At 41.3% G+C, this 19,399-nt stretch overlaps 1 protein-coding gene across 4 annotated transcripts in view; it reads right to left on the minus strand.

Moving 5' to 3' along the window:
• Positions 1 to 3,877: 3,877 nt before the first annotated feature.
• DAAM2 (dishevelled associated activator of morphogenesis 2) overlaps positions 3,878 to 19,399 on the minus strand; it is a 249,298-nt gene continuing 233,776 nt past the window's right edge. For all 4 annotated transcript variants that reach the window (XM_048517373.1, XM_048517546.1, XM_048517458.1 and 1 more), the window contains 2 exons: positions 12,776 to 12,946; positions 3,878 to 10,013 (listed from right to left, as the gene is read on the minus strand). In XM_048517373.1, the coding sequence (XP_048373330.1) occupies positions 9,795 to 10,013; positions 12,776 to 12,946 (390 nt within the window). In that variant the 3' untranslated portion in view covers positions 3,878 to 9,794. The remainder of the gene's footprint in view (positions 10,014 to 12,775; positions 12,947 to 19,399) is intronic.

Raw genomic sequence — 19,399 nt, forward strand, 5'->3', positions numbered from 1 at the left:
AGTGGGAGACATACAAGCAAGGTGTAACAGTTCAAAAACAAGTTTATTGCTTAGAAGAATTGAGACCTCCCAGGGTCTAACTAAGATAAAGTACTTTCTTGACTGGAACAGTTTGAAGCTTGAGACTTTTGTTCTTTCTTTGACTGCTTCCAGGAAAGTCCACTTTGTCTGTGCTTCTTCTGGGTTCCTTGAGTGTCCTTTAACTGGATTCTACTTTCTGTACACCTTAACTTTATGCTATCTCTATACACCTTGGACATAACATATATTGCAGTCTTCCAACTACCCTAGGCACCTTAGACTGACAGACTGAGCTAAACAGGAGGGTTACTGGGTAATAACAGGAAGACTGTCTCTAGTGGGACAGGGTCCAACTAAAATTCCCTCCCTTGGAACACTATACAAAGAACTAAACCCATTGTAACTATAGGGATAACTGATGCTTAATGAGAAAATAATAAAAGCTTCTCTGGGGGCATGACAGGTCAAGTGCTAGTGTTGTCACCTTGACAGTAGAGCAACTTTTTTAAAAACACACATAATATATCTTATTCCCATTTATAAAACAAATCTATTCAAGGACATTCCTTTTAAAAATGGAAATTCATTTAGCTGCATTTGTTTGATTCGGGACTGAAGGGACAATCATTTTTTTTCATGTTCATGGGTTCAATTCCAGTCCTATTCACAGTCCATCTGTTGAGATGGCTTTTGTGACACCAAATACTTTTATTCTTCCATGGAAAAAGGGAAGAAGAGGAAGAGCCCATCCTACTTCATCCTGGCACCAAGCAGGTTAAGAAAAAGCATCTGTTGCTGAAAACTAAACTGTTGAAGTGACAGTTGCAGGAACTTGTAAAATAACTGTCAATCTTACTACCAGTTCCTGACTTCAGAGGTGACAGAGGGTGATGAAGGCACACGGGACTTCAGAATTTTCTTTTGTTCTGATGCATTTTCTGTTTCTATGTTGAGTCTCTTCATGATGCAAGGTGGGCTAAGTGATTCAGGTATTCTGACAGGAATACTTGCCACGAAGGGCAGATATTTGGATTGAGATCTGAGAGCAATTAGACAATCTATGATTCAGTCTCTACAAATTAACAACAGTCACTTAACCCTGATCCATTCCATTTTCTCTTAGAAACTGTTTGGATTTACTCACTGACTTTGAAAAAATTCCCTTTCACCAGTTTGGATCTGGGAGCTTCTGGCTTTGGGCTGGGGAACCTAACTAAAATAGCTTTCAGTGCCTATCCAACTTCTTCCTCCTGCATTCTATAAACTAACACACACCCTTAGATAACAAGAAGGGTAAAGGTTTAATGGAGAGAGTTGTCAATAAGCAAAGGAAGAATTTTGTTCATGAATTAGCTTGTCTGCAGGTTTGGAGTTTCTTCTGTTGGGTTGTAGTTTTGTCTCAGTACCAGAGTTTACTTGTTTGCATAAACTGATTAGACCTAGCAGTGGGTGGAGGATATGCAGACAGCTGGAGCTGAAACCTGAGATTGACTAACTTTGGAAAGCAGCATTTATGGTGAAAAAATTGAACTCACTGAAGGTAGCTTTAGAAATAGTATGGTATTTTCAACCCTGAGGGAAGCAAACAGCATATGGTTGCCAACTCTTGAGTCAGAAAATTCCTGAAGATTTGGAGGTGGAACTGGAGGAGGTTGGAGTTTGTGGTAGGGAAGGAGCTCAACAGGGATGTGATACCACAGCGTTTACTCTTCAAAGCAGCCATTTTCCCCAGGGAAACTGATCTCTGTAGTTCAGACATCATTTGTAATTCCGGGAGAACTCTAGCCACCACCCAAAAGCTGGCAACCCTAAAACAGCAGTATGTATGTAAGAGAGAAGCAGACGGAAGCAAATGGTAGGCCTTGATATGACTTGTTAAACTAAAAAAAAAAACCTGATAAGGAATGAGAATTGCTGCTGAAGGTTGCCTTGCAAATTTTTAAAAGTAGCACAGTTGAATAAAAATATACTGAACTTCCTGCTCTAATGGCACATCCAAATGAAATAGTTTTGCTGTGCCTCATTCCTTTTTGGTGGCTAAAGTGCCTTGATGGAAGTATCGGTAAATGTCCTGAACAGAGAGAGAGAGGATCTCTTCCCCAACCCCCAACCCCTCCCAAGGACATTGCTCCACAGTCACAATAAGAATACTGTAATACTGATTACAGTGGAACCTCGGTTTACGACAACTTCGGATTTCGTTGGTTTCGGTTATCGTCAACCATCGCCAGCGAAATCCAAGGTGATTTTTGCATAACTAAGCTGCGTTGTTTGCATTGCGCCTGCGCAAACGACATACCTCGGTTTTCATTGGTTTCGGTTTTCATCGGGTATTTCTGAACGGATCACTGACGAAAACCGAGGTTCCACTGTACACAGTTCTGCTGACCAGGTAAGAGCCAGCCTAGACTGAGAAAAAACATACACTGTGTATTCCCTTGTGTCTCCCTCTGCACCCATATGTAAAACGGAATGCATCTTTACCAACAACAGAGATATAAAAACAGGTAGTAAACCACAATTGTACAATGACTCACATACTCAAGATGAAGATTTTAGTACTCAAGTTGTCATTCTTAATCATATTCTACACATTTTATAAACCCTCACATTTTTTCAAAATTAAAGTGAAGGAAAGAAGGAAAGCTTGTTGGGTAGCAGGTAGTTTTGCTGTTTGCATATAATCCAAACCCAAGTGCTTGAACAACCCTAGAGGGACAGTGAGCGAGCGTGTTCATAGACCTAGCAATGCTTCACTTTCTACATTTTGGAACCTTCCCCTGACATGCCTCCCAAACTTTGTAAAAAAAACATTAGGCAGGGGTGCCAGGGAAAGGCAGGACCAGAGGACATCTCAAAGAAAACTCTAGGTAGTTTTGATCTCTTTCTCCCCCTGAATCAATCTCATAAAAATACCAGGTATACTAGCCCTGTTTGAAGTTTGTTGCACTCATGCTTCCTGACTTTACTGCATATACAGAATATGTCAATGTTCATCCTGAAAATGGTGGTGTTGTTTTAACATGGTGCTTGTGTTGAACAATAAAATAATCTTAGCTAGGGCATATTAGACTTTGTTTAAACATATTTGGCTCACTAAATAAAATACTGCACAGGAATGAATTAGGGACAATATATCTTTAATTTTTTTTAGTATTACATTATATTCTTATAAAAAGGTGCCAATAAAAAGGGTGCTACAGGTTTTGTACATTTAATTCATTTATATTTTTAATCTGATCAACAAATGAGGAGACACCAAAGCATTAGACATGCAAGACCAACTCACAGTAGGGCTTTCTTAGTCAATATGGAAGGAGCCACTCCTTAGCTAATATAAAAGATCACTTAAGACAGGGTTGCTACCTCTGAGTACACTTCAGAAAAGTGTATTTTCTTTATAGAAATATATATACACAGGTGGCACAGCGATGGTTGCTTTTGTTTTGAGGAAGATGGAATCAAAATGCTGATGTTAAGCTTGAGAAACTGTAGGTAAAATAAAAATGTGTCATATACCCAGTGTCTATTTCCAATATTACCTTGTAGTATAGAGCATGGTGAAAAAATACAGGCTAAGCTGCAAGTCTTCAACATATCATGGACATTTTAGATGTGGTTGGCAGTTCTTGTCTCTTACCAATTAAGATTAGAAGCAAACACCACCACAAGGCACTCAGAGGATATTTATGTATTGCACTATGCATTAGAGCAGGGGTCTGCAACCTGCAGCTCTCCAGATGTTCATGGATTATAATTCCCATCAGCCAATTGGCCATGCTGGCAGGGTCTGATGGGATTTGTAGTCCATGAACATCTGGAGAGCAGCAGGTTGCAGACCCCTGCATTAGAGTGACACCAATACTTTGGACTTGATTTGTGTTCTACTTTGGAAAAGGGTTGGCCTCCACTGGATAAATGAATGGAAAGAGAATAAAGCCCTTCTGTACTTTAGGAGAAGCATGACCACGTTGATAGAACAATCTAACCAGATGAAATACCCGCCCCTCATCCAACCTGGCCTAGAATTACCAAGCATAGCACCCAGCTTGCTTCTAATGCCCTGGTGTAGTCTCAATAGTCATAGCTGCAATGTAACATATACACAAAAGTAGCAAACTAAAATAAGGCAAAATAAATAGAGGTGCTTCATTTACAAGTTTTCCCTAAAACATTCCTAAAATTGTAATTTTTTAACATTAACATTGAGTTTTTTAAAAAAACTGCATACATCATGTACATAACAGAACTGTACAACTGTCCTTTCCCTCAATGGAAGCTCCTAAGCTATTGGACTACAACATGATAGAATAATAATCTACACAAAGCTCTGAAGATTGAGGAGGTAAGTAACCCTTTCTGAGATAATCTCCCCTTTCATCCTCTCCTACATCCATCTCAAATGCTGCACTTGTTATTGAAGCGCTTCTGAACATGAGTTTCCTAATCACAAGCCACTGTAAGTGCTTGCCACATGGTTCCATCTTTGGGGCAGGGGTGAGATTTGGCTTTATTATTTCTTACAACACATGGAATGCCTTTTTAGAAGGGCTGCAGGAATGGTTTTGTTTCAAGAACTGTTTCAGCAGCTGATAGGAAATTATTAATCCATCTCTATCAAACCAGGTGTGCTACTGGCTTGAATTGCCAGTATTCAGCTTTCGCTATTAATCAGCATTACTTACAGAAATAGTCAACTTAATTAGGAGCACATATTGCTGCAACTGTTTTCCTGGAGTGCAAGAGTTTCCTGTGTGTCACTTACATGATTTCAAAAGCTGCATATGGTGGGGAGAGGGAGGGAGGGGGAAAAGGGAAGTGGGCAGACTACTGGTAATAGCTTGATAACCAGGGTTCCATAGACTACTGGTAATAGCTTGATAACCAGGGTTCCATAGGAATAAAAGTTGTAGGCTGAAGAGAGTAAGATAAAGTTAATATTCATTATGTCTAGCTTTGGATATACTTGACAAGTTTTTTCACTTCAGTTATAATGAGGGAGAAATAGTGAAGGTCTGATAAATGTGCCCGGGAGTGTAATGAACTGGAAAACATTTTCTATGTTTCCTTTAGAAAAGCAAATAGTCAAGAGGCTGTAAACCAACACCTATCCTCACAGAAGAGAAATTGCTATTTCCCCATCCCATTGGCAGTTAGAACTTTTTATTACGAGACTGTTGCCAAAATAGATGCAAATACAAACTTAAATTAGGTGAGCTTTGGGTCAAGTGGAATCTCCCTTTCCCTGTTCTTTGTCCAATTATACCTTGGCTGGTTCTGTCTTCCTGTAACAAATGCTATTGGTGGACCTCTCAATAAGGTGCAGTCCAAACATAACACTAGCCCACTCCTCGTTAGCAACGTGATGTGGTATACTTGCCAAAGCACATGATTACAGCACATACTCATGTTAAGTATTCTGTTGTTGAAAAAACCCATTATCACATGCTATCTCTGCCCTCTCATGTGAAATTCTGAATGTTTCATATTCCATGAATCACTGCTAACTCCCTAAGGAAGATCCAGAAGCTGTATTAGATGCCAGTGCTTTGGAGAGACCCACAGACAGAGAGGAAGCGCTACAGTCTCCACTCATTCATATTTTTTTTAGTCATAATGCAATGGTTGGGTAGAAAATTTGTCACTGAAGGCTTCGTCTCCTCTGAGCATTATGCGCACAGAGGCTAAAATGATCAAATTACAATGTAATTCTTGAGGTAGTAAACTAACAACCTAATATGCCAAATATTTGTGGTAATCTGTACATATCAACCTGTACATATGGCATGTCACAACAGAAAAGTTCACAGGGTAAGTATAACATTTAGACCAGGCTTGAAATGATGTGGAGGGTGCTGATAGATTCCCCTTTTTGAAACTATGCAGATAGGGAGGAGGAGAGAGAATATGTGTGTATGTATCCTGAGCATTGGATACCACAGTTGTCATCTGTACTGAAGCAAAGCAATGGATTAGAACAGCCCGTGACCGTACTAAAGCATCAACTGCTACTTTTCTACAAAGGTACAGAGGAAATAGTAGCTGTTGAGGAATAAATCCCTGACAGGCATGAAGGTGCATGTTAAAACTCTGACACAAGGTGTCTCATTTGAACAGCAGATTTAGGAGCAGGAAATGACATGCACATGTTATCCTTTGCAGTATTCAAAGGACAGCCTAGCCCTGAAACAGATGATGTTTATAATTGTGGCTCAAAAACTACCCACCAGAACTAAAACTCAAGACACAGTTAATAGGGTTGTGAGAAGGTACTGTGAGTATCCTTGGTAAATGTCTGAGGGCCACTCTATATGTTCAGAGACAGTGATACAGAATAAACCACTCCAAAAACACGTTATCATTAAAAAAAGTCTGGTCTGAAGAAGTCCCACTTGATATTAAACTAAGATTCCAATGAAAGGATAAGTCTTCAGCAGGGGAAGGAGAAAAGATACGGGTTGATGCCTTCTAGCCATTCTACTGGACATGGTAGCTTCATTTCATTTACTATTCATGCAGATTGGCATATCTCATGAATAAAGGAATGATGCCAGTGCAGCAAATCTTTTGACAGAAAATGAATGAAACCTACAGAAAGTGTAATTCCACTTTAGCTGTAATGTCATACACACATTGCAAAGACTCTAATAAAGCTCATTTGGCTTGATAAATCTTTTGACAGAAAATGAATGAAATTTACAGAAAGTGTAATTCCACTTTAGCTGTGCTGTTATATACACATTGCAAAGACTCTAATAAAGCTCATTTGGCTTGATAAAGAGAAATGACCATAGTGTTATCCTTGAAACAGGCATTGCCAATTTTTTCTTTAACAAGAGCTATTTCTGAATAACAGAAACTATCTCAAGCTATTCCCTCCCTCCAGGTTGCCAGATTTTGTTCTTTTTAGCAACAGAACCTGGAATACTAAGAGCAACAGACGCGAAGCTCATCAGCTAAGCAACAAATAGGAAAACCCTATGAAATAAAAGCCTATTTTTTAAAAAAGCCTAGAGGAGATCCTTTTTAAAAAAATTTCCTGGATTTTCTAGGGGATGCTTGAATCACATACTAGAGTCCTCTGCATAAGAAGCTGCCAGAATAGAAGTGCCATATAAATATACAGAGAGATATAAGCTCTACCAACAGAACTAGCCTGGAGCTCAGCCCAACATTATACAGATTGCCATGGACATTGCAGGAAATGTGGGAAAAATTCCAAAATACACACACAGTTGAGGACTCTGGATTTTAGGGACAACTGGTAACCGAAACAAAGGTCTCTTGGATATTACTTGTTGGAATTGTGAGAATTTGTATATTCTCTACAGACTGCTTCCTGATACATAATTTCTGTTTCCATGACCTATGTTGCTGATATCAAAGAACAGAAGAAAAAAGGATCCCAGAAGAACATCTAAAGTTTATGCTCTGACAAGGGGTAACTTTGCCTCTCACTATGGCACATATTGCTTCAGTGTATTGTCTCTGGAATGAGTAGAGGAAAACTACTACATCTGTACTACTGACAGCAGCAAAGAGTTTAAAATAGCACTTTTTTTTCTTTAGAAACATCCAAGGAAAAATATTCCCCAAAAGTACAGCCTTGAAAAACTTGGAAACTCTTTTTTAAAAAAACAAATCTAAAAAAAAAACTTTTATAAAAGGTGCCTGTTTGCAAATGGAGGTTTTAAATGTGGTGTTTCATGAGGTTTCTAAGATTGGAACCTGGGGAGCAGAGAGCAATGTGGTCAGCCCTTGTACGATAACCAGCTCGTCACCGTGAGTATAAAGCAGAAGCACTGTGTTGTGGAATGTCATGAACAGGAACATTTAGAGATGGTAGACTCAAAACATAGCATAAAAAAAGAAATTACAGTTTAGACCGATTATTTTGTTTTTGCTTATCTCCAGAGCTGAGAATTTGGTTTAGTTGTGTGACCAGAATACCACACCTTTTCTTTTCTTTTTTGCCATCAAGTCACAGCTGACGTATGGTGACCCCTGGTGGGGTTTTCAAGGCAAGAGACATTCAGAGGTGGTTTGCCATTGCCTGCCTCCATGTCACGACCCTAACGTCTCCTATCCAAATACTTGACAGGATTGAGGCTGAGAGTGTGGCCTAAAGTCACCCAGCAAGTTTCCACAGTAGTTTCCCCGCCCTTATAGTTTTTAACTATTGTTTGCATAGAATACTGTTTGGACAGTGCTTGAGATATAGGCATTTGCTACTCTACAGACTCAAGGTTAAGTTAGAAATTAAATAACACTTGGAGACAAACCAAAGTAGGAGCTTAAAGTGACAATTTGAGCCTCTGTTGAATTCTCCAGAATCCCATGGATTGCCTTCTTTCTTAAATGCAATCTTTTGCCAGAAAATGATTAGACTGTCTCAGTGTCTCACACCCAGGCTTATTGCCCTCTTTTTATCTCTGGCCATTGAAAGCAAGGATAATCTAATGTTCACACAGAAATGAAAAAAAGGAGTCAAGAAATCTTGCACTGTCCACTTTGACTGCAGCATAGCCACAAGAGCATACGGAAACAAAATCCAAAATAAAGGCTTTTTCTCTGTTCTTCCCATGCACATTAGATTATTTTGTGTGTATAATCCATTATTATCTGCGGTTGCCAGAGCTCTTTCCAAGAATCACCTTTAGTTGTTTCTCCTGTTTTATTCTTCTTAGCACTCTCTATCTCTCCATACCAAATCCTTCTGTCTCAAAGCTACCTACTGATAACTGCATTTATCATTAGCCATATGCAGCACTTGCTGGGATTTGAGAGCTTTTAAGATAGCCAGCTCATTAAATGAAATCACCCACTCATCCCAGTGAAGTTATGGCTGCCCATAAATGAAGGATTACCACTTTCAACCATCAGACAACTCCATTTGTCCATTTAATTCCTATTCAGTGAACAATTTTGTTGTGCTAACAAAGTGATGCAGCTTTGAATGTGGGATTATTCATGGATCACATTGCTCAGCAATGACAACAGCTCTAGCTTGGACCAGCTGTGGTACCTTTTCCTTAAAGACCATTCTTTCTCATTTTATCATAACTTGGCACATCCCTGAAGACTCAGTAAATCCCTGAAGACTCAAATGGTTCTAGAAAAGAAAGGGGTTTTACAAACAGTTCATGTAACTGCAAGCTAAGCAGTTCTCTCAACTTCCTCTGACACAGTATCACTTGCTTTGCATATCATAAGCCCAGTTCTGATCACTGGCCTTCTGTAAATCCAGTGGAAGAACGAAACTGCAGTACCGTAGAACCACTCCATCACAAACTCCAGATGACCAAGCCAAACCATGAAGAAGGAGCAAGAAGTTTCAGAACCAGCCTGAGACTGTCTTACATTTTCTCAGCAAGACTGAGAGCGGGCTTTTATGTATATAATTTGGCACAGAGTAAATACTGTTCTTCTTCCCCCTCTTGCTATTTGGCTCCCAAGACCCAACAATTTAGGGCTTAATTGAATTTGCAGGGGAAGTGTCAAGAAGTTAAATGCACCCATCAAAAGCAACATCTCTGTGACAAAACCCTTGGACTGTATAGAGGCACTTTTAGAACCATTCCCAATTAGATGGATAAGGAAGAGAACAAGATGCTCATAATGGAAAATTAAACAAAGTCTTGGGCTAGCCATATCTCCTCTCCTGGGGAAATAACTAGCTAGTCTCTATCATCTTGTTTGGCTCTTAGCTGTGATCTTCTTTCTTTCATGGTTCTCTTTCATGGCAGTTTTTCATCCCTCTCTTGTGCTCTCCTTTAATAACCGAGCTTTGTCACAGCCCGTTCCCGGCTTGTCTCCAAACTTTGGTTTCCTGAACGCTTGCGGTTACGCTTGAGCTTCGATAAGTCCTTGTCAAAGACCTCGCCTGACCTCAAGGCGGATACGAGATCATCAAACTCTCCTCCTCCTTCCTCAGAGATGCTGCTGTCCTTTGCTTTCTTTTGTCGCCTCTCCTTCTCTCGTTGTTCTTTGAGCTGTTGGGAAAAGACAGACAGATTGAAATTTCTCAGCAGCTCTGCAGAAATCATACTGCTGTTCATTCCTTAGGATAGCTTTAAATGCCGTAAAATATTAATGGCTTCTTAGAGCCCAAACTCCCGATAATTTGCTAAAAGAAGGCAAGGTGAATAATAAAGGCCAATGGTCCCATATCCACCATCCCTATTTCTAGAAGTGGCTAGCCAGATGGAGGAGAAAGCTCAAATTTGGTTAAGGGCATTAAGGAGGTGGCCATGTCTGGTTTTTTGATCCAAGCACACAACATTCAAAGTAGGTCACTTGTGGACTTAGAAATTCTACCCCCATGTAAAAAAGTAAACCTCTATACATGGGTTTTATTGTACAGCTATAAAAATTGATAGTTTAAAACGAGGTAGATATTTTAAAAATCATGTAAAAAAAATCAAATATATTAAATATATTTACATTTGACTGTGAGAAAAGGGAGGGAGCACGGAATGAGGTACCAAATAAAGGATTTGTGACATTTCTGAGATATTAATGAACAAAATGCTAGCCACATACTGCAAGAAGAGGGATCAAACAGAGGCACAACCAATCTCAATTTTAAATTCAGAGCAGGAAGTCTCTGAGAGGTAAACAAGATGCATTGTGGGAAACTGTGATCAGATTTTCAATGCTGCTGATGTTTTAAATGGTGTTTTAAAGAATTTTTAAAAATTCAGATCAGTCATTTAGAATGCTACTCTAACCCGCTCAGTACTTCCCTCTGTGTTTGTCCTAATTTCTGCTATTAGCTGGGGGGGGCAGAATATAGAGACATGCTCTCTACTTTTATCTTCCCCCTGGTACTAAATAGCTTCAAGAGGAGGGAGACAAGGCTGATGGTTGAAACAACAGGAAAGAAGTAGTGCTAAACTGTTTCTGAAGACAAATTAACAGGGCCAAAGTTTGCTTTAAAGTTAAAGTGATCTGATCATAATCTCTTGTGTCATATTTGCTTTGTCCTTTTCAAAATTGCCAAATCTAAATCAAAAAGGCCTTTTGAAAATATAATTCAAACTATGAGCCACAGCTTATTTCACTGGGATAAATTTTGCATAAAAGCCACTGGGAGCACTCTTGGATAAATGACTGGTAAATTATAACTGAATTTGCTGAAATGTACTGTCACTTTATGTTAAAAACACAAAGAAGCAGGACCTTTCTTCTTAAACCCAAGGCACTCCCATGAGGCTGAAAATTAGAAAGAGGAAAAAGAAAGAGAAAATATTCCTCCCCCTCCCCATTGGGGGGGGGGGTAATATGAGACCCCTGACTTACTGAATTTTTACTGACTTACTGATATGGTCTTACTGATTTCATGGGAGTTAAAAATGCATCCTAAATCATGACCCATCGCATTTCCTTTGCTGGCTAGGCACAATTCTGCCCCTTAGCCAAGTATCTAATTGTCCTCTATTCCCAACCAATGACCCTCACTCTTGGACATGAAATTATGTCCTATTCTCCCCTCCATTCATGAGTCATGGCAGCATTTCTTTTTTTGCAACAACTGTAAAAGTGTTAATTATTTTTGTACCGTCACAAGCTAAAGCCAAGGCTTGATCTTTTATACAATGCACAAGAACATTCATTGTAAAAGACTTGCAGAATTTTTTGGAAACAGGCTTTCCCGTCCAATCCTTCTGACTAAGGAAAACAGAGAAATTTTGAAAACATCAGTTGAGCACAAATGCAGCCCTCATTCTTAGCAAGGCTGGAGTTGTCATAGCTGTTAGGGTTAAAGTGCTGGTAACATGAAAAGAGGCAAAAGCAATTCTCAGGCTTTGGAAAATCAGAAGGTTAGAGAAGGAGGTTAGTTCACATGAACCTTCCTACTCCCGAGGGATTCTGGTATCAGAGAATTTGCTGCAGGATCCATTAAGCAAATGAAGCACCCCTCTTGAACTTAAAGAATTGGCTTGCCAGAGCCAAAAACAATAACAGTAGCTCTGCTAGTAAAGACAGCAATAAAAAAATGTTGTTAGATGCTCAAAAGGTGAATGAAGTCCAGTGTCCCAGAGAAAGTGTTCAGAGAGAAAGTGTTCAGGAAATGACTTTCCATGGGGTGGTAATTATTTGTAACTGTCCTTACCAGTCCACATCCCCAAGTATCACTAACACTATTGCACAGATATTTCTATGATGAAATGCCCTCAAGAATTACAATGATATATAAATAGCATACATCACAGACCCTCAAAGCAAACTAGGTCCTAGTCAACAATGCAATTCTCTGGGAGCAATATTTCAGCCACTTTTATGACCCTGAGATGAAGACTGAATATCTGGACTCTCATAATGTAAAACGATGTCATTCACCTTCACCATGTGATTCAGTGGCAGTGGCTGATTTCTCTGATGGGTTCTTTATGGTTGCAATGTTTCCTATTGCAAGGATACTGGATCTGTCCACTGGTATTTACTCCTTCGCTACAGCTAGTGTTATTTTCCATATTGCCTGCATTGTACTCTTGGGCAGCAAGGGCTCTTATTAACATGCAGACATCACACTATTGAGAGGCAAGTGAAAGAAACAAAATATCCTAGGTGCTCTGTTACCAAAGAGTTTGTGCAGTGTTGATGGAGACATACTGCAAACTCAGGTCAGGCAACTGGCAGCACAGAGGACAGAGATGTCCCTCAGTTTTCCCTGAGCTGCTGGAATAAATGGCTTCACAGAAGAAAGCAAAAGATGTATCTCCCTGTTTTACTCCAGACCTTGAATTCTCACCATTGCTTCCATGCGTGCCCTGCGCTCCTCCTCTTCTTTCTTCTTCCTCATATTCTCCAGATCTTGCTTGGCTTCTGTGAAAGACTGCAGGAAGGTGTCAAAGATGCCAAAAAATTCATCTGGCTGCATCCGACCCTCATTCTCTCCAAAGTGCTTCAGCGCCTTGGCATACTGTCAGAGAAAGGAAGAAAGGTGGGGGAAGAAACATAAACACCAGCGAATAGAACTAAAAAGAAAAGGCATAAATGTATATGAACTGGAACGACTAGTGTTCCTTTAACTGCTTATGAAGATTTGTTTTACTGTCCTGCAGCCCAAGGGAGTTTATACCTCATTCTACGTTTCTATCCTGTGAGAGTTATCCCAGGTCCAGTGAGATGGTGTAAGTTTAGAGAAGGTCATACAATACAATAAAGACCTTGGCTAAGCCTGCAAGAAATTGCAAAATTACTCAGTGGGGCAGAAGCATAATTCTGCTGGGTGGAATACCCTTTAGTTTACTTAGCACAATGCCTAACCTGATGTTGGCACATCACTCCCTCATGTGTGAAGATGCAAAAAGCGAATGTGTTTCACCACCAAAAGAACTGTGAGCTAAAAAGACTTGAACCTAGTTAGTGATCCTAAGACTATGGCCTTGGATCTGGTGGTGATTTCTGTCAGCCTCCCCTCCCCTGCTCCTGAAGCCTCTCAGCCCCCCTACCCCCGCCCCAATGCTACTCCTGGATAAGCTTCAGGAATAGCACAAGGGAGAAATAGACAAAAACTGCTTCCTCTCAATTCACAGAACTCTTCTGCTGGTTCAAAATAATCTTTCACAATAAAATTTGAGTTCTGTTTGCTTTTTGCAAACATAGCAGCAGATCAGGCATTTTAATAGCCTGGATGTTAACAGGCTCTGTAATCCAGGGAGGAAATGAGGTTTATTTGTGTGGGGAGAGGACAATAGTTGAACAGTATCTTACTTCTCCCCCAGTCGCTCTGCCTTCAATATTAATCAGCCACAAAGAAGAAGAAGAAGAAGAAGAAGAAGAAGAAGAAGAAGAAGAAGAAGAAGAAGAAGAAGAAGAAGAAGAAGAAGAAGAAGAAGAAGAAGAAGAAGAAGAAGAAGAAGAAGAAGAAGAGATGGATTTATATCCCCCCTTTCTCTCCTGTAGGAGACTCAAAGGGGCTTACAAACTCCTTTCCCTTCCCCGCTCACAACAAACACCCTGTGAGGCTGAGAGAACTCAGAAGCTGTGACTAGCCCAAGGTCACCCAGCTGGTGTGTGTTGGAGTGCACAGGCTAATCTGAATTCCCCAGATAAGCCTCCACAGCTCAATCAGCAGATCAGGGAATCAACTCCAGTTCCTCCAGATTAGCGTACACCTGCTCTTAACCACTACACCACTGCTGCTCCTTAACCTAGTGGTATTAGCAGTCTGTATTGCAATCTATCACCCAAATGACATTCACAGTAATTACACACACACACATATATATGGGGCTCTAAATGTAGCTTCCATAATAAGGGGTAACAGCTTTTGAACACCAGTGGTAGGGGCCAACCACAGGGGCAGGCACTGACCTCCATGCCCTGCTTGTAGGCCTTCTGAGGGCATTTGCCTGGTTGTTGTGTGAAACAGGATACCGGATTAAATTGGCCATTGTTCTGATCCAGCATGGTTGTTCCTACATTCACCAGTATTTGTTCCAATGGTAGCTTGGAAGTAAAATGCTTAAGAATCGACAGGCCTCCTTATGAGGTGAAAATGTATCACTCATTCAGCATATCGTTCCGGACATTAACTCTGAACTAACGTGTGCGTTATATACACATTACTGCAAATAACATGCCAATCTTATTTGAGATTGTGAACTGTGTATGCCTGAAGAGAAATCTGGGACTTGAGACAGCTGAAGTGAGTTTCTTGCCTCTTTCTGTCATTCCCCCTTCTCATATCTGAATCACTAGGGAAGGTTATGATTCTGACAATTATGCCAGAAGCCATGTTAAAGGATAATGGTTGGACAGAAATTCTAAAATGTAGAGAGATAAACAGTTAAGTCCAATCAATTTCCACTCAGCTTCTTCCCTCCCAGAACAGGCTTTATTGGTGCCCATTTTTGAAAGAAACCTACTTTTAGAAATTGCACATTTTCCTCCTCCTTCCATGGCTCTTTTCCTTTCATGTCATATCTATCAGGATCCAACTAAGTTTGATGATAAATGTGTGGAAAAGTAGCAGCTACACATGTATCACCATTGTAAATTCCATTAGAACATATCCTTGTCATGACATCATGGGCACTCTGTGTTTCCCCAGCACACTAGAAGCAGCCAGTGAAGTGGAATGACATCTGGATGTAAGCTCAACGAGAACAGAAGGGAGGAGGAGAAGGGAGCTAGTTGCTTGGCTGCTGTTTTGATGGCAGCTGAGTCTTAAATCCTTGTCAGTCCATGTCTCTGTTGCACCATATAAGCCAAACGGATCTATTCCTGAAAAAGTTATAAAGCTAGTGAGATTCCTGAACCATTTGATAGATGTACTCTGGGCCTCATGTTTTCTATGGATACCTCTACAACTGGACTACACAACTGGACTCTGAGAAGTAAACCAACATTAAACATTTGACAACACGTGGGCCGTTTCCTCACTTAAAAAAAAAGCAGAGGCAAAACAGTTTTGTAAGCTTCGGGTGTTTTTGAGCGTGCAGTCACACTCCCCACTGCAGGTAGTCGTGGAGGGTTTCCCAAGAGGCGCTGTTCCGAACAGGAACAGAAATGACGAGCGCTGAGGGGTCACCGGGGGGAGGGGGGCAGAATCAGGGCGGCTGTGTTGTCGCTGCTCCGGTAGTGGGGACTGCTGCTGGAACCCATGTTACTTGAAGCAAGTAGTGCGCAACAAAAGGTGAGTGAGGAAACAGCCATGGTCAGTATTCTTGTGAAGTATACTGAGTAGTTTTAGGACAAGGTACTTTCCATAATGAATGGCATGGACTCAATCTTGTTCCTTCCTGTGTTATCATTTATACCTTGTGTGTCTTCTACAAGACCAGTCACTCAGGTGTTTGGAGGTGGCAGTAGACCAGGAAAAAAAGTGAAGGAAAAGTGTGTTCCAGTTTTGTTATAAGTGCTTAACTGTAGTAAAGATATCTTTAATAGACTGAAGGATTCTTCTATACTCCTATATGATGCAGAAGTATCCTTTTTTTTCTCTACGGAAGAGCTTTGTTCTGCCCACTGTAAAGGATATGTGAGTGCTGTAGATGAAAATTTCTAGAACACTGCCTAATTATGAAGCAGTGGCTTTGATTACTGACAGAGTGCTCCTGGAGTGAGAAGCTCATTTTTGCCCTTTCTTACCAAAAGTAATAAAATTATTTTCATGCTTGAAAATTGCAAGTTGCCTATGAAGGACAGAGTGCAGAGTCCAGGGTGACTTAGGACATGTAAGGCATTTAGGGTCTTGCATGATTAGAATTTCCATTCCACCACCAACACCACCTCTGAGTATGTACAAGCTTATTGGATTAGAACAATGTCTCCCACAAGGGCTGTCAAGATGCACCAAAAGGTCCAATGCAGGTACAGAGTGGCTAAAACCCTGCCCCGTTCCTACAAAATGCCTACAAAAATGGTATTCAGGTAATACTGCTCCAAACATAAGAGTTCTCACTCAGTCATGTTTAACTGACAGTGATGGTTTGATCATGTCAACAGTTTACAAAACAACTTCTCCCTCAAAGGCAGACATTATTTTCTTGGCTAGTTACTGTTCTATATTCAGCAATTGTTTTGGATGGATAGCTAGTTAAGTAGATAATTGCTCCATGAATATAGAATTCCAATCAAGGACAATTTTTACCAGTTTGGATTGTATACTGTGTATGGCATGTATTTTGGAGGGAAGATCTCATAGTGGTGTGGAGAGGTGTATAATTGTGAATATATACAACTGTATGGTGTTAGACCTGATACGTTTGTCCTAGTAATCCAGGGATTGGTGAGCATCTCCCTTGCCCCTGTACTATGCCCTTGACTCAGAAGACTTGCTGAATATACCAGTCGGCTTGCCCCTGACTTGCCGATTCCTTAACTGCAGAATCCGCTAAAACCCTCTTCTCTCCCATGGGAAGACCAAGTCTTTTGCCACTATGTCCCAACCCATGATTAAAAACACATTAAAGTGTAGCAAAGGCTTCATGTTGTTTCACTTTGTACTGCAAGAGACGTAGATGTATTTTTTTGTTAAAATATAATTTCCTCAAGTTATCACTCTTCCATCTCATGACATAATAAGTCTGTAGTTCAGTGCCTGTATGGCTCCCATTGCCAGACTTTCCACTGAATTTCACCTTCAGCCAAAGCAAATAGTTTAGACAGTTGTTTATTTTATAGAGTTGTTTCAACAAGGAGATGGAAAGTGGAACAGAGGCATATGATCACGGCTACTCCTGCCAATGAAATTAAGTGGCTGCAGAGACTCCATTAGAGATAGCCAGAAAGTGGATTGGGGGTGGGGGGGATCTGACTGGAAGGCAAAGAGCAATGATGGAAACAGTCCCACAATGATGCACTGTTACTTGGGGTGGGAAAGGGAAAAGAAGAATGACACAGAGCATCTTGTCTAGACAAAATGTTCATTCCTCTAATGAAGGGAGCTTTGATTCTTAAAAGCTTGTATCCTGAAAATCTTGTTGGTATCTAAGGAGCTACTGGGTTTGAATCTAGCTAATCTACTTTGGACCAACATGGCTACCCTCTGAAACTACCAAAGATTTTGTAATTAAGATCTAGTTTGATGACCCAGGAGTCCAAGGTGACTTTAAGTCTTACAAGTTACCTGTACCGCCTCATGTAACTATTCACTTGAGTGGTCATGTGAGCAGTGTAATGACAGTGGAAGGAACTCATGGAAGATGGCTTCTTGTACTTGTTCTGTGAGCAAGGGGGTGATGCTAAAATCTGCAGGTAAATCTGAAAGAGATCGGGTGACCTAATAGAAACATGAACTTTTCCAGCCCTACAGGAAAACTGTGATGGTAAAATGGCCTGGAAGTGAAGCAAGTCAGACAGCATCAATGAAGCCAGGCAGAAGCTTACCAGCAGTCTTTTTTAAAGCCATCAGTTCTTGGGTTCAAGCTTGGGTGACTCAAGTAAACCTATGGTTGTCATAACCCCTCATGGCTATGTGGAATAAACTGGAGGAGGTGTGGGAGGTGAACCCACCATCCATTATTTCCGTCACTGGTTGGGTATGAATGCCCCTGTGGAGCTGCCAATGCCCTAGGCTCTTGCTTGGTTTGCCATGGCTACATGTGGTCCTCCTCGACCACCAATAACTCTCTCAGCCAATTAAAGGACCAACAGAACTGTTTGGTCCTCAGTGGCCAACTATGTGAGGTAAGTACAAGGAATTAATTTTTTGAGGATGATGTTTTGGGTCAATACTGGAAGAAAAACAAGATATAAGAATCCAAATACATGAATTTGAGCAGCCTACCTCATAAACATTCCTCCTCTCTCATACTAGAACATGGGCTCATCTGCTGCAGCTGAAGGGTAAGAGACTCAAAACAGACAAGAGAAAGTATTTCTTCACGCGATAAACTGTGGAACTCCTTGTCACAGGATGTGGTGATGGCTGCCAACTTGGAAGGCTTTAAGAGGGGAGTGGACATATTCATGGAGGCAGACGTGTAGCTATAAGGAGGTGGGGTGGGGACTGGCACACCGAGCGGGCACGTGTGGGTCAAGTGGAGGGTGGAAAATCACCTCCAAAACCCTCCCCCTTCCCCCTGCCCTGCCAGAGGCCACTGCCAGGTGCCCCCACCCGGCTCTGCTCCTGCATGGGAGGGGTGTGTGGGCCAAGCATGGGGGGGCAAAGACCTTCCCTCCCCCCACCATCCAAAAAGGCCAGCCAGGTCTGCAGGGGTCCAGCAGAGACCTTCTCTCCCCCACCACCCCTTCCCATTTTCCCTACCCCTAGCCATCCCATGCTGCCTTCTCCACCCTTAGCCACACTTTGCCACACACCCCACCCCTTGCCACCCTTCTTCCACCTCTAGCCAGCCCCCCCAACTCCTAGTGACCCATTGACACCCTTCCCCATCCCTTGCCACCCTCCCTCCACCCCTAGCTACCACTTGCCACCCTCCCCATTCCTTGCCACCCTCCCCAACCCCAGCCACCCCTTGCCACTCTCCCTCCACCCCTAGCCACTCCTTGCCACCCTCCCCAACCCCCAGCCACCCCCTTATTAAAAACACTCTTTATTATGCCTTGACATTAATTTAGCTAGGTCCATATTTAGAACAATATTTAACCCCAATGGCTGTCATTGATTATCATCTTAATGACCAAATATTCTTACACTAAGGCCTATTTCAACTGTGATAAAGCATATTTGTGTGTGTTTTGTTGTTGAAACTTTAAAAGGACCAGGATCATGGAATTTCTTTGTATTCTGGCCTCTTCCCTTACTGGCCCTGTTCTAAGAAGTTTCCATGGCAGGGACAGCACTTGTGATTCAACAAACAGAGAGCTCATTGAGGAATGGAGCAGTTTTGGGCCCTGAGAAGCACATCTGGTTTACTAAAAAGTTCAAGTTTTGAGAGGAAAAAGGGAGGGAGGCAGAGGA

The sequence above is a fragment of the Sphaerodactylus townsendi genome, linkage group LG01, assembly GCF_021028975.2.
Source record: "Sphaerodactylus townsendi isolate TG3544 linkage group LG01, MPM_Stown_v2.3, whole genome shotgun sequence".
Taxonomy (NCBI): domain Eukaryota; kingdom Metazoa; phylum Chordata; class Lepidosauria; order Squamata; family Sphaerodactylidae; genus Sphaerodactylus; species Sphaerodactylus townsendi.